Below are 24222 nucleotides of genomic sequence, written 5' to 3'. Positions count from 1 at the left end.
GTACTACCAGACACTAACCCTGATCACACACTCTTTGGGTTATTTAAGCGATGGAGTACTACCAGACACTAACACTGATCACACACTCTTTGGATGGTGTAAGCGATGGAGTATTAGCAGAAGCTAACCCTGATCACATACTCTTTGGGTGGTTTAAGAGATGGAGTATTACCCGAGTAAACATTCTCTCAGCAGCATCAGCTTAAGTTTAACATTTTTAGATCCAAAAGACAGAATCAGTTTCACCAGGGGCAGCCGGTGGATGAGAAAGGATGGGTCATTGTGGGACTCCAGTATTTATGAAGTAAGAATCAACATTACTCTCTGGGACCTCTCCTTTGAAGAAAAGATTAATACTACGTTTGAACGATGCCATGAATTAAACATGACCAAAGTCTTGATATCCGGGTGCTTGGACCAGCCAGGTTAATACCTCATTTCCGAAGTCCTGGTCCTCTTGAGTTTCTTGCACAACATTGCCTCCTCCAATACTGGCTCTTCTTTTGCTGATGCCACATTTCCTACCCATCCCCCTTCTGTAGACCACTTTATGGGATCAGGAAAAAAAACTCCAAATCCTCTTCATCCTTGGCTCACATGTTTATGCAATTGTTCTACTACTCTCTCTTTTTGAGTAAGAGGAGACAGTAGGCTGCCTCAGGCACTCCTACTTTTTATCCCAATCCCTGCTAGCGCTTCACTGGTGGTTGCAGCATTTAGACACTCAACGGCTGCCGTACGCTGACAGCACCAATGGAGAACTCACCTCCAGGGTGGCAGAGAAGGAGTGAGTCTTCTCTGAATCAGTCTTTTCTTCCACAGCTAGCGTGGTCTCTTCCATCACCTAAGGGGTCAGTAGCTCACAGAACTAAGGTCGTGTTTTAGATATCTCCAGGTATACTTTACTGTGAAGATATGGTTGTTTAATTGGGGTATCTTTTGCCAATGCTACATACATTTTCCCTACCACAAGTAGATTAAATCTCATTTTTCGGTCCTAAAGAAGTGCCCAGATCGATAGTGACAATTGAGGCACGAAACATGCTGACCTACACACACCCTATTTTATGAGTTGGATAGGACCATTACTTCCACATTGAGTCATCCATCGCCTTTTAATCATAACAAGAGAGCCCTCCTATTAATTTAATTGGGTATCTCTTAGCTATTTTTGAAACCACAGATTCACATCCCTCCAATCTACACCTAAAGCAACTCTACCCTACACCTCACATCGACATCTTATGCTCAAAATTCCTCCTCAAGGTGCCCGTAAGTCATTGCAGCACCAGCCCGATGATGAAGCATGGCACCCACATGGGTGTGTGAGGGCTCTTGCTTCTTAGCAATGAGATCCCCTGATCTGTTGCCTCAGTTTCCCCGACCTAAATCCTCCCGTCCCCTATACCCCCAGGAACTGCACACCTTTTATATTACATAGTATCCTATGGAGCCCGCACGCTGGACCTTTAGGTGCTTCTTGTCCCCCTCTACGTTCAAAATACCTCAATGAGCCTGGACCTATGTGGGGAGGATTCCCATGGCTGTGACTTCTGTTTCACGAGGGTTCATAATGTACATGAAACAAGGAGGCCTTGCTAGTAGGGAGGAAAGCCAAGGATGTGGTTGGGCCAGATGTGGTGATCCTGTCACGAGGCAATGCACTCTTGACACATCCTGGGCCCTGCACCCTGGGATCCTCTGCCCACCTCACAGGGGCACACATCAATCCTGCAACAGTTGTAGGAGCACAAGAGCCCCTGGATGTGAAGGGATCACCCCACCCAAGTAAGGGTTGTGTCTTAGTGCCCAGTCAGCGGGCAGCACCCATGCTAGAGTTAGTAGGTGTTCACTGGGCTTCAAAGGGACACTCACACCCCGCCTGCCACATTGTCACTCCCATGCCTACAGTGGCACCTGCAGATCTTAACAAGCACCATATATGATGGCAGAATTGAACAAATCCCAATTTTGTGGCCAGGGATCTGGAACGTAAAGATGGTACATTGAGGTTTGACAGTTTAGAACACACATCATGAGTGAATAAAGCGCCTTGTTTATTTTAATGTTTAGTGCCATTCAAGAGCAAGGCCCTGAGGGTTCCTCCTATCCCTGGCGTCTGTTCTTTCATCTCTTCAGAATGTGTGCCATTGGTTGATCCACATCTTAACATCATTTCCTGCACAAGGGCTTGTCATTGGAAGGGTTGGGGGCTTTACAGATGAAGGCAAGATTACTGTCACACCTCACGTCCCCCCAGAGTCCTGGGCCTAAGAGAGAAAAAGCAAAAACATTCAGTCTCTGTATTGTACTCATTCCAAACATGTAATGATCAGTTCAGGAGTTAAACAGGAGTAACTCACACCTGCTTCTAGAAACTTTGGAAGATAGTGAAAGAAAGAGGAGCTGCAGTCAAGCTTTTCAGAAAATGCCATTTGAATATGGGTCAAGTTCAACAAATGTCCATGAATATTTTAAATTAAAGGAGAAATATATTCACAAAATGGGTACGAAATACTGAACTGCTTTTGTGAAAACAAATGAAAGACTTACAGTAAAGGGCCTTTGAAAGTGGGAGGCAAATACTTACTTTTATAGTTGGCGCATACACAGTGTTCCCGTTCCCCTGCGCCGTTTGGCTCTTCCGGATGCCAGCTCTTGAAGTCCATGAGAGTTCCATCTGTCCACACAAAGCGCCTCTTCTGTAAGAAAGAGAACCATTGCTGTCAAGGAGCTATAACTCCTGGCCCCACGGCTCACCTCATTTGTGGATCTTAGCATCTGGACCCTCTGCTCAGAGCCCATTCGACCATCTGACCACTGAGAGGAAGATTCGGCTTCTGAAAGGGTGTGTTTGGCCACCGGTGTTTACCCCAAGGGTGGAGATCTGAGATATGCAACTCAATAGAGCTTTAGGGGAATTGTTATGTCAATGCTGGGGACAATATTGAGAAAATCAGCTAAAGATGGCATTTCACCCTTTTAAATATAGACCTTAAACCAATGCTAGAAATGGGGAAATTAAAGTGAAGGTACCCCATGCCAGAGTATCTACTTGCTTTTTTAAAGTTTCTAACTAATTTCAAATTGACGTTGGAATGACAATTTACAATAGAATATAAATCCCCCTTGCATCTTGTAGAGCCTCAGCTCACACCACTTGCATTGATGGGGTGCAGCCCCCTGTCTCTTGTTGGACCTCAGCTCCCTCCACTTGCATTGATGGGGTGCAGCCCCCCTGCCTCTTGTTGGGACTCAGCTCACCCCAATTCTATTGAGGAGGAACAGCTCTCCCACCTCCTTTTGGGCCTCAGCTCAAACCATTTGGATTGATGGGGTACAGCCCTTCCACCTCTTGTTGGGCCTCAACTTGAGCTTATGGGGTGCAGCCCCTCTGCTTCTTGTGGGCCTTCAGCTCACCTCACTTGCAGTGGTGGAGTGCAGCCTCCCCACCCCATCTCTTGTTGGGGTTCAGCTTTCCCCACTTGAACTGACGGGGTGCAGTCACCTCCCCTCCCCCTTCTCGTTGGGACTCAGCTCATCCCATTTCCACTGATGGGGTGCAGGCTGCCAGTGCTGTAAAACCACTTGCAAAATTCGGATGGAAAATTGTGTGGCAGAGATTTTTGCACCCACTTTTTGCAACAGGCTCAACGGCATGGCAGTTGGGCTGCCATGGGCTTTGTCCAGGCAAGACAATTGGGACTTCCTGTCAATTTGTAGAGCAGTAACACAGAACGATATTTGAGGTCTCATTGGTCCCTAAGGCCTCAAGACCTGGGTGCCACTGCACCCGATGCACTACTGATAGCTAGTCCCTCTGACCTGACTCTAATCAATCATGTCACATTTGAATTTGTTTTGGAGGAAGGTGAGAAGTGGTTGGGAAACTTTCCTTTTCAATATCATGTTTCTACCTGAACTTCCTAATCCCTGCCCTATTTGTAGTTTTTGCCCCAGGCATACATTTAAGACCATGTAATGGAGTACACTACCTTGTAAAGGTCCGATGCCCCCACCCAGAAGGCACTATGAAAGTTCGTGAGCGAGAAGGCGAGGTTCTTCAGGTACTCCATGCCCTCTTTACTGTGTGCTGATGCCAGGTGTGATCCTAGGGCGAGGAGTTGGCAGAACACCTGAAATTCAAAGAGGACAGGGTGAGTGTTGACTGTGCATCAGAGGGCATGTGAAGGGCACATTCCAGGACTGGTCACCAGGACTCCTGTGTGCTTTATTGTACAATGGCTCAGGACTCCTCCCCCTGAACACTCCTAATGGGGCTAGCGCTGGTTCCATGCTCACGGCTTCATGGCACAAACACTGTGCGCCAAGTAAGAAGAGGATCCTGTCTATCTGCACTAGGGTGACCAACTGACATGGAGGCAAATTCTGGACAGAACAGTAAAATATTCAGGACACAGGGTCAAAATTCAATACACAAATTCATGAGAAAGGGTCAAAATCCAGGACAAAAACTCAGGACCAAGGTCAGTTTTAAAACACATCGAAGGAGAGGCCCTACCCCGCTATTTTATCAGTGCATTTATTTACTATTTTCTAGGTAATGCTGGTCTTTATGTGATTGTCTCGAGGTAAGGGAGGCAGTATATGTAGGTTGAAAACGCATTTAATAAACTCCGGCTTTCAAGTGTTGTTTTACTTTAAATACATGTAATTGTTTTTGTTTTTTTATTTGTAATTCAATAGTGAAGTAATTGTACACAAATAGTTTTGATAAATAATTTGCTTATTTATGCAGTCACTTATATACATGTTAAAAACATAGAATAATGTAACCTTCAGTAATATGTACATTTGTTAAGCAGAAATTACGAATATCTTTATTTTTTTTAAACATAATTATTATACACGTTTCTAGAAAGCAATACACATACATAGGTACATATCTATAGTACAAATACATGCTTATACACAGAGAGATATGCTGTATATTTCTATCTGTTTGCAAATGGTGGTCATGAAGACCACCATAAGATAAGATGGTTATCCGTGGATCTTATGCTGGAGGGTAAAGAGATCCATAGTTTGGCTGCTTGAGCAGAGAAGGATGTGCCACCCATGGTTATTTTATTGTACTTTGGGATTTTGAGGTGAAGTGCCACTCTAGAGTATGAGTAAAATTCTTGTTCCATATGGAACCTTAAGGGACTGTGAGGCTCTGGGCAGTTACTACTGTCTGGCTTAAGCTGATCAGTCACCTTTGGTTGCTGTGCTGCTTATATTAAATATATTACAAATTATTTGATTTGAACCTTTCATCTTTTTAACAATGGCGACGAGTTATGAGGAAGAGGAACACCTGACCAACCAGACTGCTGCAGCACAGGTGTTGTGTGTTCTCTAAATTCCTGTGTTTTCTACTTTGCAAAACGGACCCTGCTGATCAAAACGACGCTTCTACATCGTCACTTCTGTCAAAAACCGGATTTTTCAACTTGCTTGGCAACGTGAGTTATTCTATTTTTAACAATTTGACAATTTTAATACTTACAAGCGTGCAGCGCGAGGAAACGAGCGTGCATTTTGAAAGTAAATACCTGGTTCAGGAGCTGTCCTGGAATTCTCATGGGAGGCAATTCACGCGCGCTGAATCCTATACTGCCGAGTATTCCGATCTTAAGTCTTTCACGCATGGTTTCAGAACGCGCGCGCGCATGCATTTCATGCTCTACTAGCGCGATTGTCTCTGAGGACACTCTATGAGCTTAAGATTTCTATGGTTGGCAACAGACGCGTGTATCTCTCGATGCTTTGAGAGGCCTGATCGGTGTTTCCATAACAACGCTTTGCAAGGAAGAAAGTCACCGGCATATTAAAAAAAAAAGTATCCTGAGCTCAGAACGGCACTATAATATCTGAATTCATCAGATTAAAGGAGGAAAAAATGGAAATATTAAAGGAAGTTTGTTCCTAGTTGTCTCAACTACTGGTTATCATTTTTTTTTTGGGCTTCAAATTTAAAAAAAAAAAAAAAAAAGGCTCCCTATCATATACATTTTAACTTGAACTAAGAGGTTATATATATATTGTGTGGAACTATATATATATACATGAACATTTTGTAATTTTTTTTGTGTGTTTTTTTTGTGTTGTTTTTGCTTGGGTTTGCAACTCTGTGTGCCTTACTAATTAAAAAAAAAAAAAACATGCAATTTGACCCGCCTGACAAATTTCTTCAAAACAAAGGTGATCCGCCGATGCCTTGGACAAGATGGAAAGAAGAATTCTTAAATTACATGAAGGCGATTGATGGGGAACGTATGGGAGCAGAAAGAAAAAAAAGTATTTTCTTACATTGTTTGGGCTCGGAGGGTCAAATGGTTTTTAGAGCTCTACCTCAAGTACCCCCACTGGAAGGAGAAAGAGAACGTTTTAATGTATACAAAGAAGCGTTACAACGTATGGAACACAGATTTAAACCTGTCACTAATATTGCATTAAACAGATACAAATTTTACACCAGGATTCAACATGAAAACAAATCATTTGATGATTTTTTAACAGCGTTGAGAGCTTTAAGTATTCACTGCAATTTCGGTGCAATATGTGATGAGATGATTAGGGACCAAATCATCGTACATGTAAAGAATAAAAAAACTCAAGAGCGTTTATGGGAAATTGGTGATCCTAAATTGGCACAAGCGATTTCAACAGCAAAAGCATTAGAACAATCTGAAAAGTGGATGTTAACTGTAAAAAGTACCACAATTAATAAAACTGAAGTATCGGATGATATTTGTGTGGTCAAACGTATAGAGACACAACAAAGTGATCAATCCAGTTTTAGAGCAAAACAAAGCGAGCAAAACCCTCCAGGATTTAATTCATTGCGTAGTGGTACACATTCATTTCAAAAGAAATTCAAAAGGAATGATAGACCTGGATCTTGCTACAGGTGTGGTAGCAAGCTACACTTAGCTAATTGAGGGGGTTGTCCAGCAATCAACAAAGAGTGTAAGAAATGCAGCAGAATTGGTCATTTTGCTTCTGCATGCAGGGATGTAAGGAGGAACAATTTCCCTACTCAGGGCAGAGTATCTTTAATGGCTGAGGTTAATAATACTGTTCATAAATGTGGTATTTGTAGTTGCACAGAACATAACAAAGGTTTCGTGGTTTCGATCTATGAAGAAATCTCTAGCATTAACAATACAGTGTCCAACAAATGTAAGAAACCTCCCATTTGTGTGGTGGAGATCTCTGGTATATTAATAGATCTGATGGCTGATTCTGGTTCACCTTGGACTATTATTTCAAATGAATATTGGCAAGAAAAATTTAGTAGTGTATTGCTGTCATCACAATTGTTACCGTCTGACATAGTTGCACATAGTTATGATGGTTCAAAAATTGAAATGATGGGGTATTTTGAGGTAATTCTACGGTTTAAAACAAGAAAAATAGATGTTAAATTATACATTGCAGTCAAAGGTATCAATGTGTTGGGATGGTGGGACCAGTGGAAACTAGGCATCATCCTTAACCCTCGTTCTAGTGAACCCGTGCGTTTGGGTGAGGAAGTCAATTTGAACAACATTTCATTCATTTCTTCACAAGTGGGAGAGAATGTCATAAAGGATAATTTCAGGGATGTATTTTCAGACACGTTGGGTAAATTAAAAGATTATACCCACAGGATAAAACTTAAAAAAGATGTTTATCCTGTAAAAGAAAAACTAAGAAGCGTACCGATTAACGTCAGGGAAGAGCTTAAGAGCATGTTAAATGATTTAGTCTCAGAAAAAATTATTGAACCCATTGATTCGGCTGAGTGGGTTTCTCCCATTGTTTTGGTAAGACAACCATACAAAAAATTGAGAATGTGTGTTGATCTAAGGGCACTCAATGCTGGCATCATCATTGGTTGCCATCCTCTCCCCAACATAAATGAAGTGGTATCTATGTTGGATGGTGCCAAAGTATTTTCCACTTTGGATCTTAGGTCTGCCTGCCATCAAATCTGCCTCACTGAAGACTCCAAATCAGCATTCATCACTCCCCAGGGTTTATATAAGTTCACTAGAATGCCGCTTGGGTTAGCCTCAGCGGCATCGGTGTTTCAAAAAGTGATGTTCAACGTTTTTAGGGATGTTGATAAATTTGTTAAGTGTTTTCAGGACGACATTCTAATTTTTTCAAAAGATGAGGAAGAACATTTCAAGCATTTAACTGAGGTGTGTGAAAGGTTAAGACGTTGTGGGTTAACCCTTAAAGCTGATAAATGCAAAATGTTTAAAGATTCGGTTGAATATTTGGGTCACACTCTATCTAAAGATGGTGTGGTACCTAAGAAGTCAAATGTGGAAGGAATAGTGAAGGCTCCTCCTCCATCGAACAAGGAACAGTTGTCATCGTTCACAGGAATGTGTGAATACTATAGTAAGTTTGTTGAAAATGTTGCTGACAAAATGGAACCTTTGAGAAAATTATTAAGAATGAAAGTGGTTTTTGAATGGGGTTCAGAACAACAAAAAGCCTTTGAACTTATCAAAGCTGAAATTCTGAAGCCTCCTACCCTTAAACCTCATTGCATGAACAAAGAATGCATCATTACTGTGGATGCAAGCTTGTATGGGATTGGAGGTGTTTTATCCCAAAAATGTGGTAAGGATGAATGGAATGTTTGTTTTGCATCCCGCACTCTAAATGACACTGAACATAGATATGCAGTAATAGAAAAAGAACTTTTAGCATGTGTTTGGGCTATTGAACATTATAGGAACTACATTTGGGGTAGCAAGTTTGTCTTGAGGACTGATCATAAACCGTTAGTTAACATACTTTCTCCGGGGGGTGGCTGGAACTCAACCGCCCGTATAGCAAGACTTACTTCTAGGTTACAAGAATATTGCTTCAAACCAGTGTTTGTTCCTGGAAAAAAAAATGTCATGGCAGATTTCATGTCCAGAATTCCATGTCAAGTTTCTGATAATAATGACTGTGAAGATTCCGAGGTGATTACCACCATTCAGGATGTGGTGACTGGAACGTTTGAGGAAATTTCTGAAAATAGCTGGAAGTGTTGTGAGAAGGAGGATATCATATGGCAAACTGTCAAGGAGTACATTTGGAAGGGTTGGCCAGATAAGAAGGTGTTACCAGAAGAGTTTATGCCAATGCATAGAGTTGCGGATTCTCTAGTATTAGAAGGTGGTTTGATGTTTAAAGATGGTAAGTGTGTGCCCCCTTTTGGAATTCAAAAGATTATTATAGAGTTGGCACACAAGTCACATCCAGGAATATCAGCAATGAAGCGTTTGGTCAGGAATTATTTCTGGTGGCCTGGTTTAGATCGCATGGTGGATCGCATTGTAAGAGAATGTGATGTGTGCATGGGGAGTGAGAAAATGTTAAAACTGAATACCCCTCCTTTAAAGAATACTGAATGGCCAACTGAGCCTTGGAAGAAACTTGCATTTGACATTTCTGGTCCTTTCTTGGGTTTACCACGTGATTCCCAGTACGCCTTTGTGTTGGTGGATTACCACTCCAAATGGCCAGAAGTGAAATTTTCTTCAGGTGCCTCGACTAACTTAGTCATTGAATTTTTCAAAGAGATTTTTTCTAGAGAAGGGTATCCTGCTGAACTTGTTACAGATAATGGTGTACAACTCACATCTAATGATATGGAGAATTTTCTAAAATGTCATAATATCAAACACCATACGGTTTCAGTTTATGAACCACATGAGAATGGCCTTGTTGAACGATTTAATAGGGTTTTAAAAGGGTACGTGGCAGATGGAATAAAAATTAAGGATAATTGGAAAAATTTTGTAAGGGAAAAATTATGGTTGTACCGCATCACACCTCATTCCACTACAGAAGTCAGTCCTTTTCGTCTTTTAAAGGGGAGAGATCCTGCTTCCAAGTTATGTCCATGGTGGTTTAAAGAGAAATGCAAGCAGAAGTCTTTTTCTGATTCCATGGTTACTGGGGTTGAAGAAAGAGTTGGTTCCAAACAACTGAAAACAAAGATTTGGTATGACAGCAAGTGGAAAACTAAAGCTCACAATTTCAACAGAGGTGATTGGGTCAGAGTTAAAAAAAACTGTTTTTTCTATGAAGTGCTCAGGAAGTTTTGGTAAACCCATGAAGATTGTAAGGGTTTTTGATAACAGTGTCATAACTCAAGATGGGAGATTATGGAATGTTAAACGTGTTGCAAAGTGTCACAATGTACCCAGTCAAACTGTGTATTCTCCATCAGTGAGTGATAATGATACTGTAGCGTCTAGAGTTAAAGTTTCTGATCGCATAAGAGTAGCTCCAAGAAGATTTGATGATGAGTAAAGTTGTTCTCATTGTATTATTTTGCTTTGTTGGGTATATATGTTGTTTTAAAAAAAAAGGAGATATGTTACATTTACATTTTCAATGTTTGTTTTTCATTGTTATTATACTATGGCACTGTAGCATCTTATGAGTAACATTCTTGTTCCATATGGAACCTTAAGGGACTGTGAGGCTCTGGGCAGTTACTACTGTCTGGCTTAAGCTGATCAGTCACCTTTGGTTGCTGTGCTGCTTATATTAAATATATTACAAATTATTGGATTGGAACCTTTCATCTTTTTAACAGTTCCTTTGTCGAATATGTTTGTTGTTTCAATTCCTGATGAAGAGTGGTCCTGTTTTATGTATCAATTTGTGCTTGAAGCAGAGAAGCTTGAAAGTGGATCTTCTGGCAACCGGTAACCAGGGCTTTCAAGGCAGGGCACATGTGGTTTTGCAGCTTTATATGCAAGAGTATTCTGGCAGCTGAGTTCTGAATCCATTGTAGTCTTTTCATAGTTGGTAAAGGTGATCCATGGTAGAGGATATTGGCGTAATCAAGTTTGGACAGAAGAAGAGAGATGGTAGTCTGAATCTTGTGTGGAAATCCCAAATGAGGGTAGATTTGTCTCAGAGTTTTTATAGTAACAAAGCTCGATCTTGCTAGTTTGTCCTCTAGGGCCTTCATTCATAGCTTGGAGTCCATGGTAATTCCGAGGTTTCTTACTTACTTTGATACTTTAAGCCGTGTTCCCAAATCATCAGGCCAAGCAATGAGCGGGTCATCATTTTTATAATCGCCACACGTTAGCATTTCAATTTTGGAAGCATTCAATTTGAGATGTCATCTGAAACTAGGCGACTTTCCAATGTCTTTGGGGCATTCCAGTTAAATGAGTGTTTGCTTGTCATCTGCATATTATAGCACATGAGGTGAAATTGATTGATCAGTGCTGTTAATGATTTTATGTAGAATTTGAAAAGTATGGACGAGACAATAGAGCCTTGAGGGACCCCTGCTTTTGTGAAGTATGGTTTGGATGAGAAAGAATGGTTATGGGTGACATTAGTCCTGTTGTGAAGGTAGGGTGTGATCCAGTCAAGAGCAGCCCCCTCTATGCCGGCTTCGTGGAGTGATTGTCATGGTCAACAGTGTCAAAGGCGGCTGAGAGGGCCAAGAGAAGTAGCGCAGCAACCCCGTTGCGGTCAACTGTGTTCTTCAGGTCATCCCAGATGGCAAGGATGGCAGATTAGAGTGCCTCTTCCTGGACGGAATCCCATTTGGAAGTCTGAAAGTATGGTTTTAACTTCAATGAATTGTGATATCCGGGCCTCTTTCTATCAGTTTGCCCAGGAAAGATTGTTAGAAGAATTGTCTTGAAGGCTTGCGGTGGGCATGAGTCACAAGGGCTGCCGGCAGGCCTGCTTGCTTTGACCAGGTCCATAAATTCATCGGGTGAATGTGTTTGAAGGAACGGAGAGACTGGGTTAGAGTATTCTTCTATTGTTGTTCTGGAAATGGGTCAGCACTGGCGCTTTGTCTTTGTTTTTAGCACAAGTCAAACATGTCTGATTTAGCTGTGTAATGATTTGCAAGTTTGTCTGTGGAATCTTGAGTAATGGGATGAGGTCCTCCTAGGAAATTTGGTGTACGAAATTCATTGAGAAGTTTGTAGAATTCTTTATTTGCACATTTAGCATTTTAAATTCTGTCTCTGAATAGTACCTTTTCTTAGCTTTTTTGATAGCTGACTTGTATAATCTGTTAATTTTCTGTAGGCAAAGTTGGTCTTGATTGGTGTTTGTTTTTAGCTAGGCAGGTTGCAGCTTTGTAATTTGTTTTTGATCTCCTTTATCTCTGGATTTCTCCATAGTACTTGTTTTCTTTTGTTCTGTTGTGTCATTTTTACTGCTTTTAGGATATCAAAAGCTTCTTGTAGCCAATCATATTGTTTTTAACAGAAGTTATTGTGTCTAGATCTGTACTGGATGTTAGTCATTCTTTTAAGTGTTCCAAATTGAGTTAACTTCACAGTCAATAGGTACAAGCATGTAAGGTGGTTTTAGGTGCGTCATTTAGTGGGGTTTTATGCTGGAAAGCAAGCAAATGGTAGTTTTAACATGTGGCTGGAGTCATTGTTTGAAAGGTAACATTCTGTATTTGCAAAATGGTAGTTTTAACATGTGGCTGGAATCATTGTTTTAAAGGTAACTTATTCTGTATTTGCAAAAATGGCATCTAGGATGTGTCCAGTGATGTGTGTGGTTTGTGGACGATCTGATGCAGGTTCAGTGCATCTAGGCAGGCAATGATTGTTTTCGGATGGGGCCTATAGGGTTTGCCAAACGAAATGTTGAGGTCACCCAGAATGCATAGGTTAGAGTGTAGTGTTATCAGGTTTGGAACCATGTCTAGAAGTGTGTCTGGGAATGTTGCATTGCTAGGTGGAGGTCTGTGTAGGAGCCGAAAGTTACAGGAGGAAGACGGTGTAACATTGCATCTGGTGAAAAGGGCCTCACAATCTTTTATGGAGACGTTGTCAGCTTTAGTGATGTGTAATGTTTGCCTGAACACAACAGCTAGGCCACCTCCTCTTTTACCTATACGATTTTGGGTGATGGTTTGATAGCCGAGAGGAATGGCTTCATGCAGGACTGGAGCCATTTCATTTCCCAACCATGATTCAGTTATAACCAGTATGTCAGTGAGTCAGTGAGAAGGTTGTAGATGTGATGTTTGTTTTTAGAGAGTGATCAAGCATTTATTAGTATACAATTTAGAGAATGTGCTTTGGCGATCGTGTGACTTTCTTTTGTAGAAGAGTGAGCAGTATTTTGTGAGCTTGTTGCTGGTATGTCCTTAGTGTTGGTAGTAGCTGGATGAGGATAGAAATTGTGTGGCTGTTCTGCATTGTTTTCCACGTCCAGCAGGTTAAGAAGGCATTTTGATGGATCTGCATGTGTAGGAGGTGGAGTCAGTGTTTCAGAGTGAGTTCAATCACAATCAATCACAGACATTTATATAGCGCGCTACCTACCCGGAGGGTCTCAAGGCGCTAGGGGGGGGGGGGGGGGGAGTGCCGCTACTGCTCGAATAGCCAGGTCTTCAGCTTCTTCCTGAAGGAGAGGTGGTCTTGGGTCAGGCGCAGGTCGGTAGGGAGGGAGTTCCAAGTCTTGTTGGCCAGGTAGGAGAAGGATCTTCCTCCTGTTGTCGTTCTTCGGATACGGGGGACGGCGGCGAGGGCGTGGCTGGCTGATCGGAGATGTCGTTTGGGAGCGTAGAAGTTGATGCGGTTGTTGAGGTAGCTCGGGCCTTGATCGTGTAGGGCTTTGTGTGCGTGGATGAGGAGGCGGAAGGTGATTCTTTTGTTGACGGGGAGCCAATGCAGGTCTTTCAGATGTCCGGAGATGTGGCTGTGACGTGGGATGTCGAGGATGAGTCTGGCTGAGGCGTTCTGGATCCGCTGGAGTCTCTTCTGGAGCTTGGCGGTGGTTCCGGTGTAGAGGGCGTTGCCGTAGTCCAGTCAGCTGGTGACGAGGGCATGGGTGACCGTCTTCCTGGTCTCGGTGGGGATCCACCGGGAAGATCTTCCGTAGCATGCGCAGGATGTAGAAGCATGACGAGGAGACGGCGTTGACTTGTCTGGTCATGGAGAGGGAGGAGTCCAGGATGAAGCCCAGGTTGCGTGCGTGGTCTGTCGGTTTGGGTGCCCAGCCCAGGGCGGGGGGCCACCATGAGTCGTCCCAGGCGGAGGGCGAGGAGCCCAGGATGAGGACTTCCGTCTTGTCTGAGTTCAGTTTCAGGCGGCTGGTTGTCATCCACTCGGCTACGTCTTTCATCCCTTCGTGAAGGTTGGCTCTGGCGGCGGCGGGGTCGTTGGTCAGGGAGAGGATCAGCTGGGTGTCGTCGGCGTAGGAGATGATGTTGAGGTTGTGTTGGCGTGCGATGGCCGCGAGGGGACTCATGTAGACGTTGAAGAGGGTGGGGCTCAGCGAGGATCCTTGAGGGACGCCGCAGATGACTTCGGTGGCCTCTGACTTGTACGGTGGTAGACGGACTCTCTGTGTTCTTCCGTCGAGGAAGGAGATGATCCATTCCAGTGTCTTCTCCTGGATTCCGACGTTGCTGAGGCGCTGCACTAGGGTGCGGTGGCAGACAGTGTCGAATGCCACGGAGAGGTCTAGGAGGATGAGGGCCGCTGTTTCTCCGTTGTCCATCAGGGCTCGGATGTCATCGGTGGCAGCGATGAGGGCGGTTTCGGTGCTGTGGTTGGCTCGGAAGCCAGACTGGGAGGGGTCGAGGGATCCATTCGTCTCGAGGAAGGCGGCCAGCTGCTTGCTGACGGTCTTCTCTATGACTTTGGCTGGGAACGGGAGGAGCGAGATGGGGCGGTAATTCTTGAGTTCGGTGAGGTCTGCTGTAGGTTTCTTTAGAAGGGCGCTCAGCTCGGCGTGCTTCCAGCTCTCCGGGAAGGTGGCGGTGTCGAAGGAGGTGTTGATGATGTCCCGTAGGTGGGGTGCGATGACCGCGTCGGCCTTGTTGAAGACGTGGTGAGGGCAGGGGTCGGTCGGAGATCCGGAGTGGATGGAGTTCATCATGCGAATGGTGTCTTCGGTGCTGATCGGAGTCCAGGCGCGGAGGGTGGTGGTGGGGGGCGGTGGTTCGGTTGTGGCGTGCGTCGGTTGAGTGCTGAAGCTGTTGTGTATGTCCGTGATCTTGTTGTGGAAGTAGGAGGCGAGGGAATTGCAGAGGTCTTGCGATGGGGTGATGTCGTTGTTTCCGGCGTTGGGGTTGGAGAGCTCTTTGACGATGTTGAAGAGTTCCTTGCAATTGTGTGCGTTGTTGTCCAGCCAGTCCTTGAATGCAGTTTTCTTGGTGGCGCGGATCAGTTGGTGGTGCTTCCGGGTGGCCAGCTTGAGGGCGGTCGTGTTGTCCGGTGTTGGTTCTCTTCTCCAGGCTTTCTCGAGGGCTCGGCAGTTCTTCTTGGAGCTCTTGAGTTCGTCGGTGAACCATGGGGCCTTCTTGCTGCCGGGTCTGCTAGGCGGGGTCCTCAGTGGGGCGAGTTCGTCCGCGCAGTTGTTGATCCACTTCGTGAGGTTGTCGGCGGCCTGGCTGGGGTTCGCTGAGCTGGCGGGGGGGTGCCGGCTCAGGGAAGTGGCGAACTGGTCGGCTGAGATCTTGTTCCAGCTTCTTCGAGCAACCGGTTGCTGGTGGTGGTGGATCGTCGTTCTTTGGAAGGTGAAGTGGACGCAGCTGTGGTCCGTCCAGTGGAGTCCAGTGGCGTGGTTGAAGGCGATGTCTTTGCTGGATGAAAAGACTGCGTCGAGTGTGTGTCCGGCGAGGTGGGTGGGGGTGGATACCAGCTGCTTGAGTCCGAGGTTGGCGAGGTTGTCGAGCAGGGTGGTGGTGTTGCGGTCGTTGTTGTTCTCCAGGTGGAAGTTGAGGTCCCCCAGGAGGATGTAGTCAGCGGAGGGGAGGGCATGCGGGCTGACGAAGTCGGCGATGTCCTCGCTGAATTGTGTGCGTGGTCCCGGGGGTCGGTAGATCAGGGTGCCTCTGAGGGTGGTCTTGGGGTCGTGTGGATCTGGAAGTGCAGGTGTTCGGCTGTTTTCAGGGTGTCGTCGGTGTTGGTCGAGGTGTGAATGGTGTCCCTGTGGATGATGGTGATGCCTCCTCCAGTTTGGTTGTCGCGGTCTCTCCGGGTGATCTTGTATCCCTCTGGGATGGCGATGGCGATGTCGGGTGCTGAGTCGTTCATCCAGGTTTCTGTGAGGAAGGCAACATCAGGAGCTGTGGTGTCGAGGAGGTTCCAGAGTTCGATGGCGTGCCTGTGGACGGAGCGGGTGTTGAGCAGGATGCACTTGAGGTGGTTGCTGTTGGTGTTCGGCTTGGCGGGTGCTGGTGTGGGGCAGGTCCGGATGCAGCTGAACTTGCAGGCGTGGCAGCTGAAGGGTCCGTGGGTGTGCTTCGGGGTGGCTCGGTAACATCCAGGGATGCCGCCGGTGTTGAGTGCGCTGAATTCGGTGGCGTTGTAGGACAATCGGGTCGTCTTCCGTCTGTGGGGGCCAGGGGTCCTGGCACTGGGCGCGGTCCAGGCGCGGACGGGCGCAGACGGGCTTACCTTTGGCGCGCCTTCGGCGCACAATCGGCGCGCCCGCTGCGCGTGACCGCTGCGCGTTCGCACGGTCGCCATATATGGCGAAGTGCGAGGGGGGGCGGAGCAGCTGGGAGGTGGGAGCGGGGAGGGTACAGAAGGAGAAAAGGGGCGTGGTTAGCGGCGGTGGCGGGAAGCGGGGAGCGGGGAGGGAAGGGACGGGGGCAACAAGAAAACAGGCAAACAGGCACTACAGAGATACAAAGTTACAATACAATACAATAAATACAGGGGCACAGGGCAAGAAAGCGGGGCCCAGGAGCCTGCAGGTCACGCGAGCACGGACCACGCCGCTCGGTGGCAGGGGGCGTGGTCACGCGGCGGCAGCCGGGGCAGCGAGGCAGGCAGGCTGGAGGCACACGCAGCAGCTGGTGGCCGTGCGGCGCGGGGGGTGTCCTAAACTAGGTAACACTCACCTGCGTCGCACGGTCGCCATATATGGCCAAGTGCGAGGGGGGGCGGAGCAGCTGGGAGGCGGGAGCGGGGAGGGTACAGAAGGAGAAAAGGGGCGTGGTTAGCGGCGGTGGCGGGAAGCGGGGAGCGGGGAGGGAAGAGACGGGGCAACAAGAAAACAGGCAAACAGGCACTACAGAGATACAAATTTACAATACAATACAATAAATACAGGGGCACAGGGCAAGAAAGCGGGGCCCAGGAGCCTGCAGGTCAGGCGAGCACGGACCACGCCGCTCGGTGGCAGGGGGCGTGGTCACGCGGCAGCAGCCTGGGCAGCGAGGCAGGCAGGCTGGAGGCACACGCAGCAGCTGGTGGCCGTGCGGCGCGGGGGTGTCCTAAACTAGGTCACACTCACCTGCGTCGCACGGTCGCCATATATGGCCAAGTGCGAGGGGGGGCGGAGCAGCTGGGAGGCGGGAGCGGGGAGGGTACAGAAGGAGAAAAGGGGCGTGGTTAGCGGCGGTGGCGGGAAGCGGGGAGCGGGGAGGGAAGAGACGGGGGCAACAAGAAAACAGGCAAACAGGCACTACAGAGATACAAATTTACAATACAATACAATAAATACAGGGGCACAGGGCAAGAAAGCGGGGCCCAGGAGCCTGCAGGTCAGGCGAGCACGGACCACGCCGCTCGGTGGCAGGGGGCGTGGTCACGCGGCGGCAGCCGGGGCATCGAGGCAGGCAGGCTGGAGGCACACGCAGCAACTGGTGGCCGTGCGGCGCGGGGGGTGTCCTAAACTAGGTCACCCCCCTGTTTTTGTAGTGTAACCTTGTTGTGCAGTAGACATGGAGAAGCGAATTTGTGAAGTGTGATATGTCGCTTATTTTGTTTGTGTCTGTTTAGGGCAGAAGGTATATGAGTTAGTGGTGGTGGTGCGGCATGTGGATCATGTAGTAAGGTTCTAAATAGTCCAATGGACGAGAGGCGGTTAAAAGAGAGTTGCTGTGTGTCTGTAAATGTGTTAGGTGTGGTCGAAGAGAGAAAGCATGGCATTGGAGTTTGTTCATTTGTGTAGACTAAAAGGTGGGTGTATGTTTGTAGTTTGTGATGGAAAGTATTATGTAGTTTTTGCACTTGAGAGATTCTGTTGTGCTGGTGTGCATGTTATGTTTTGTTTTTGAGCACTAGTGTAATCCGTGAACAAATCTATCACCAACAATTGATGTTAGGGCTAATTCACCCTACTCTGCACCAGTGATTGAAGTGCAGTAAATAAGCATTGTTAATGCTTCGGTTTCACCTATGTGATAAATAATAAGCAGGATTGGAGTCTGGGACACAGGAAAGAGCACCCTGACAAGCATCATGGGAGTGGAGAGGATGTGGGCAGAGGCCAGAGCTGCTGACTAGAGAGCTGGTGATGCCGGTTGGAGTCTCGGCGGTGCAACATGCTGTCATTCTAGACAAATCAGTTCATCTCTCTGGATAAATTGCGCTATATAAATGTGCTGCAAGGTGAAAAAGCAGTAAGAGGCTAAACTTTAGGAAAAAATGGTTCTACAAAAGCGGATGTTCACAGTATTTCAGCACCGGGAAACTGATAGGAGAAGCAGACGAGGAACAACCATTGGTAAATACAGGAAAATATGCTGCAGCCAATAGAAATGGAGGAAAAGAAAGAGGCAAGCACATAAACTAATGAAAAGCCAGGAAAGAGAGGGGGCGCGATGTAGGCTCCTTTTAAGATTATATTAAAAACAATAAATTTCACTAGCACAGCACTGTGCAGATGAAACCTAAAAATGAAAGTCTTGGTACTGTCTACAGGGCACATCCGCCAAGAGAAAACCCTCTAGACGCAGAGGCGGCTTGTTGACTGTAACTCTGCGCGCAGTGAGCTGACTGCAGCAATTGTAAGCAGCAACAGACAAACTTTGTTTGCACTGGACACTTTATTATTATTAATTTATTGTTAATTATGTATTAATTGGTAACATGTTTATTAATTGTTAGAGAATTTACTGTTAATTAAATATTACTTGGTAATTAATTTTTATCAATTGATTAATTGATAGATTAAATGTGTTATTTTTTATGTGTAGCTGGTTGTGGGTTTATAGGGGAATAGGGTGGGAAGTAATTTATCATGATTAAGTACATTGTAATTTTTATTAATTAGTATTGATTATTAATTTATTGCTATTTAATTATTAGTTGGTAATTAATTGTTATTAATTAATTAATTGGTAATTTAATCAATTGTGTTATCTGTTTTGTGTAGCGGGTTGTCCGTTTATAGGGGAATAGGGTGGGAAGTAGTTTAATGTTATTTAAGTAAATATTTATTTAATTTTTGGGGTATTTATTATTAATATTTTTGTTAATTAATTATTAAAATGTAATTTTTTGTAAAGAAATTATTTCATTAATAAGTATGTTAATGTAACCCCTATGCTATCCTACATTTTCCACACTGTTACACTCACAGGAGTTGGAATAGTAATTTTTACCCAAACGCTATCCAGCACTTTCCCTAATGTTGCACTCACTGGAGTGGGAATAGAAATTTTAACCCCTATGCCATACAACACTTTCCCTACTGTTGCACCCACTGGAGTGGGAATAGAAATGTTTACCCCTCCGCTATCCAACAATTTCCCTACTGTTGCACCCACTGGAGTGGGAATAGAAATTTTGACCCCTATGCTATCTAACACTTTCCCTACTGTTGCACTTACTGGAGTGGGAATAGTAATTTTTACCCTCCCGCTATCCAACACTTTCCCTACTGTTGCACTCACTGGAATGGGAATAGTAATTTTTACCCCTACGCTATCCAACATTTTCCCTACTGTTACACTGTTTGGAGTTGTAATAGTAATTGTATTCCCTCCGCTATCTAATATTTTTTTATTATTTCAGTTAATGTAGAATATAATTGTTTTTAAAAATATAAAAAATAATTGTAACCTTTTAAATTTGTTATATATATTTATTTAATTTTTATTTATATTATTGTGTTATGTGTAGAGATGTAATTTATAAGATATTTTTTAACGATTTATGTTATTAAAATAATTATTAAAAATGATTATTAAATAAGTATATATATTATATATTAGCCGATGAATTATCGGAATTATGGGAATTGTAGTGCGGCAGGAGTAGGACACAGGATTTCGAAACTATCTGCACCTGGGACACTGCACTGGTGAAGCAATACCTTCGAGAAAGGCTATTGGCTGAAACGCGTCAGGTGCCTCACACAAGCCGTTTCCGGCACCAATAGAAATAAAGCCTTTTTTCCAGAAACCGGGTTGTGACGCATTGTTTGTGGATATTACTGACGGGAAGTGCTGTCTCCCATTTTTAGTCACGACCGCCCTGCAGGTTTAGGGGTCCCTGACGACAGCCTTTTTGTGGAATTATGTGATGAGGGACATGACCCACTCGCCCCGCTGCAAGCCTCAGGATTTTCCGGCGATGTTGCAGCAGGAGGTGAGAAAGGGAGCTGAGTGAGGCTGATGCCTAAGCTTGGCAGGTTCTGAAACACAGCGCTTATGGACATTGTGGGGAAAGCAGCAAGTTATTTTGTGCACCAGTTTTCTTCCCACATGCCATATTTACCTGCAAAACATCATTATGATTACATGGACATTACGCCACCACCCTAGATGAATTATGGGAATTGTAGTGCGGCAGGAGTGGGACACGTGATTTCGAAACTATCTACACCTGGGACACTGCACTGGTGAGGCAATACCTTCAAGAAAGGCTATTGGTTGAAACGCGTCAGGTGTCTCACATATGCTGTTTCCGGAGCCAATAGAAATAAAGCCTTTTTTCCAGAAACCGGGTTGTAGCGCATTGTTTGTGTATATATTATATGTATATGTTTAATTTATTTTTACATTATATATATTAGTTATAATTTTTAAACATTTTAAAATATTTTTAACTATGTTTTATTTTAATTATATGTATTATTTACTTTGTTTTACATTATTTTTGCAACTGTAAAAAAAACAATATTTTTTAATAATGATATTTTTGATATCAATATAATTTTTTTGATATTTCTGTGCTTCCCATAATGTAGATAGGATATCGATATTCTTGACTTCGATATTTTTGCGTCGATATTTCTGTAGGTCGATTTTCTGACTCTCGATATTCTGTTAGTGATTTCCCCTAAAAACATCTGTATTTAGGCAATAGCATGCTATGTTGATATCACCTTCCCTTATCCATGCACAGAACATTTCTACCAATGCTCAACATTGAACACACCCGCTTACAAAACTACACAACACAATGACCCAGTTCCATCACAAACACAAGACTTACAACACGCCTCCCTTCGTACGTCGTAGTGGCGTCCATCATGAGCTAGCATTGCACCCCAGAGGCTATCGTGTATAATTAACATACCCACCCGTCTTCAGACAGTAATATCTTCAGTTGACTGAACAGACAGAAGCAGTAGTGCGTTCAAGTATCAAAACAAAGATATGTTGTCGTTCATAGCATTTTGTAATAGTTATGCTTATTACCAGGCAATGAATGCATTTTATTTTGTGTTAAAGAATACTCACATCAAATATTTAAGGCATCGTTTTCTGCTTGAACTCTTGACTTGAATGACAAGGAAAACAAGCATCACGGGAGTGGAGATGATGTGGCGCAGCGGCCAGGACTGCTGACTCGAGAACAGGGATCCCTGTTCAAGTCTCAGCGGTTCAACATCCTGTGATTCTGGGCAAAACACTGAGGGGCAGATTTACAGGTCCCTTGCGCCGTCAGTGCTTCACGTTGCGTGACGCACCAGTGGCGCAACCTGCTGAGTGATATTTACAAACACATGTAAAGCCACCCTGCCTGACTTTACCTTTGCTTGTAAATATCGCCCCTTTACACGCAACACTTTACTTGTTAGGGGAATGACATGCGTGTTGCTGTGGGTGTTCCTACGCAACACCCATGTCCACTGATGCATTTCCAGATTTACGAGGAATTGTAAATCTGGAAATGCGTCAGATTGTTATGCCAACCTAGGGGTGGCGTAGCGAGGTGCAACAAGGAGAAATTTTTTCATTTCTCCTCGTTTTTTTCCTCTTTTAATGCATGCTGCATTCTACAGTGCACATTGGAAGAGCAAACACCTCAATTTATTGTTTTTGTGCTGGAAATATCTTGCCACAATGCCAGTATCCTTACACCATGGTGCAAGGGTGCCTGCGCCGGTGCATGGCAGCAGTTTGTGTGCCAGCGCAGGGTGATGCTACATATTGTTGTAAATATGTCGCATCCCGGTGAGTCTAAACTAGTGCAGTGCAGCGCAGCAAAATGACTTGCGGCACCACACTGTGTTTTTTTTGCTAATCTGTCCCTAAATCTTTCCTGGTGATACGTTGCCTATATAAATCTGCTGCAAGCAGAAAGAGGCAAAACTTTGTAAAAAAATAGTTCCACCAAAGAGGATGTTAACAGTATTTCGGCTAAGGGAAACTAATAGGAGAAGCAGAGGGGGAACAAGCATGGGTAAATGCAGAAATATGTGCTACAGCCAATAGAAATGGAGGAAATGTAAGGGGCAAGCGTAGGAACCAATGAAAAGCCAGGAAAGAGAGGTGGTGGGAAGTAAGTCCCTTTTAAGTTCATATTAAAAACAATAGATTTCTCAAGCACAGCGCAATGGCTGTGCATGCAAAACCTAAAAAAGTATGGGAACTCTGATGGCGCATGCAATGGTGGCAGGTTCAGTGAGTGTGGGGGCGGAGTCAAAGGTGTGGCAAAAAAAACAAAATATTGTGTAAATTGTTTTCAACGTGAGCAGCCTAAATGAAAAACGTATACAAAATATGTTGCTCTGTGAAAAATGCACTATGATACGTTATGAAAACTCTATTAGTCAATGCACTGCAGAGCTCTTTGTGTAACTAGAGGGCCACATAATTAAATCTCAGTTGGTTCAGTGGAGAATTGTGACTAGAGTATTTTTAGTGCTACGAGGTTACAGCCTATGACAGAAAGCACTGTGAATATTGCATGATACACAGGATAAGATAGCCTGACACCCAGACTGTACGCAATGCAACTTTGTACATAACTGTCCCTGCAACACCTCATTTGGGTAGTAAGAGCAATTATTTTTTTTTAAACTATTTTATTAATGAAGAGCAATTTAAATACAATTAGAATTAAACGCCCAGACTTCACAGCTCCGTTGCTAACGCTTTGCTTCACCACTCAAAAAAATGATCTTTGTCATCACAAAGCTTCGAGTGAGTTGATCAATTAAAGCTTCCAAGCATCCTTTACATTTGCAGAGTTAACTTGTTGCGCACATTTGATTTCGTTCAGGCAAAGAGGCGCCTTGTCAAGGGTTTGTTTAATTGTGTGCCTAGCTTTGGTTTCACAGCACACGAGACTCCCTGCCTTACACTGCAGCTGAAGCATTTAAACTATCACAATTTACTGTCCCAGTTGTCTTTTTACAAGAAGAAAGGGAACGGTTTCTCATAAATCAAAAAAATATGGACACATCGTGCCCCTCCGATCCCTCCCACTTGGACCTCTGATCTGCACGCATTACAATCTCCAGCTTCTTACAGCGCCATGAAACAGCAGCATTATCAAGGTAAGAGCTACATGGACACACCATGAAACTGATGTAGCGCCTAAAGGTTTTGAAATTTGCAGGGGTGCATCATATTCACTGTTAGTTGGCATCCGCATATAATCAATGTATATTTAGATGTGTCGTGCGAAATTGATTAAGAAATGTATTAGCTATATCGCAACATAGAAGTGTTAGAGATGTGAACACATATTGTGAATGTATTCAGTAAAATGCATGACGATTAGTTTCCGTTCAATGCAATGTATTAGGTTAAACGTGTGACATGATTAAAATTACTCATGTAGGTCGCTTATTCATGTATATGAAAGTAAAAGCACTAATGCTTAGAATGTGATTTAATAGCGTGTTTAACCGAGTAGAGGCCCGAATGCACATATATCGTTGAGAAGAAAGGCCTGTTATTTCTTATGTTAGCTGAATGCGGTAGGCCGCAATGATTTATTCTGGTAGAGGTTTTGGGCTGCAGTAAATTGTAAAGTTAAAAGATGCGAAGTATTTTTCCATCCCATGATCTCACCGCAGGTGCAAGGACAGTTGGTTCGTTAGTAGAAAAGGTCTTTGTCTAAGAATTGAATTATGGGGGAAGCCAGACATGGGAGTACTTTGGAATGTGCCAATCGCAACTCCTAGTGCAGACGGTGTCTGGGACCCAAGGCCAAGCTGATGGACGATGGAGGATGGACAGCTCTGGATGGAAAATTACTGGAAGAAGACCTGGTCGAGGAGGTGTGC

General features: G+C 44.4%; 1 protein-coding gene across 1 annotated transcript in view; it reads right to left on the bottom strand.

Moving 5' to 3' along the window:
* Window positions 1-2172: 2172 nt before the first annotated feature.
* Window positions 2173-24222, bottom strand: part of LOC146839319 (lectin-like) — a 331447-nt gene continuing 309397 nt past the window's right edge. Inside the window, exons 5-7 of the mRNA XM_085650338.1 lie at window positions 3996-4136; window positions 2591-2702; window positions 2173-2270 (exon numbers count right to left, since the gene is read on the bottom strand). Coding sequence (XP_085506464.1) covers window positions 2173-2270; window positions 2591-2702; window positions 3996-4136 — 351 coding nt within the window. The remainder of the gene's footprint in view (window positions 2271-2590; window positions 2703-3995; window positions 4137-24222) is intronic.

This window comes from Triturus cristatus, chromosome 4_1 (assembly GCF_964204655.1).
Source record: "Triturus cristatus chromosome 4_1, aTriCri1.1, whole genome shotgun sequence".
NCBI classification, from domain to species: domain Eukaryota; kingdom Metazoa; phylum Chordata; class Amphibia; order Caudata; family Salamandridae; genus Triturus; species Triturus cristatus.
This window is presented reverse-complemented; position numbering and strand designations above follow the sequence as displayed.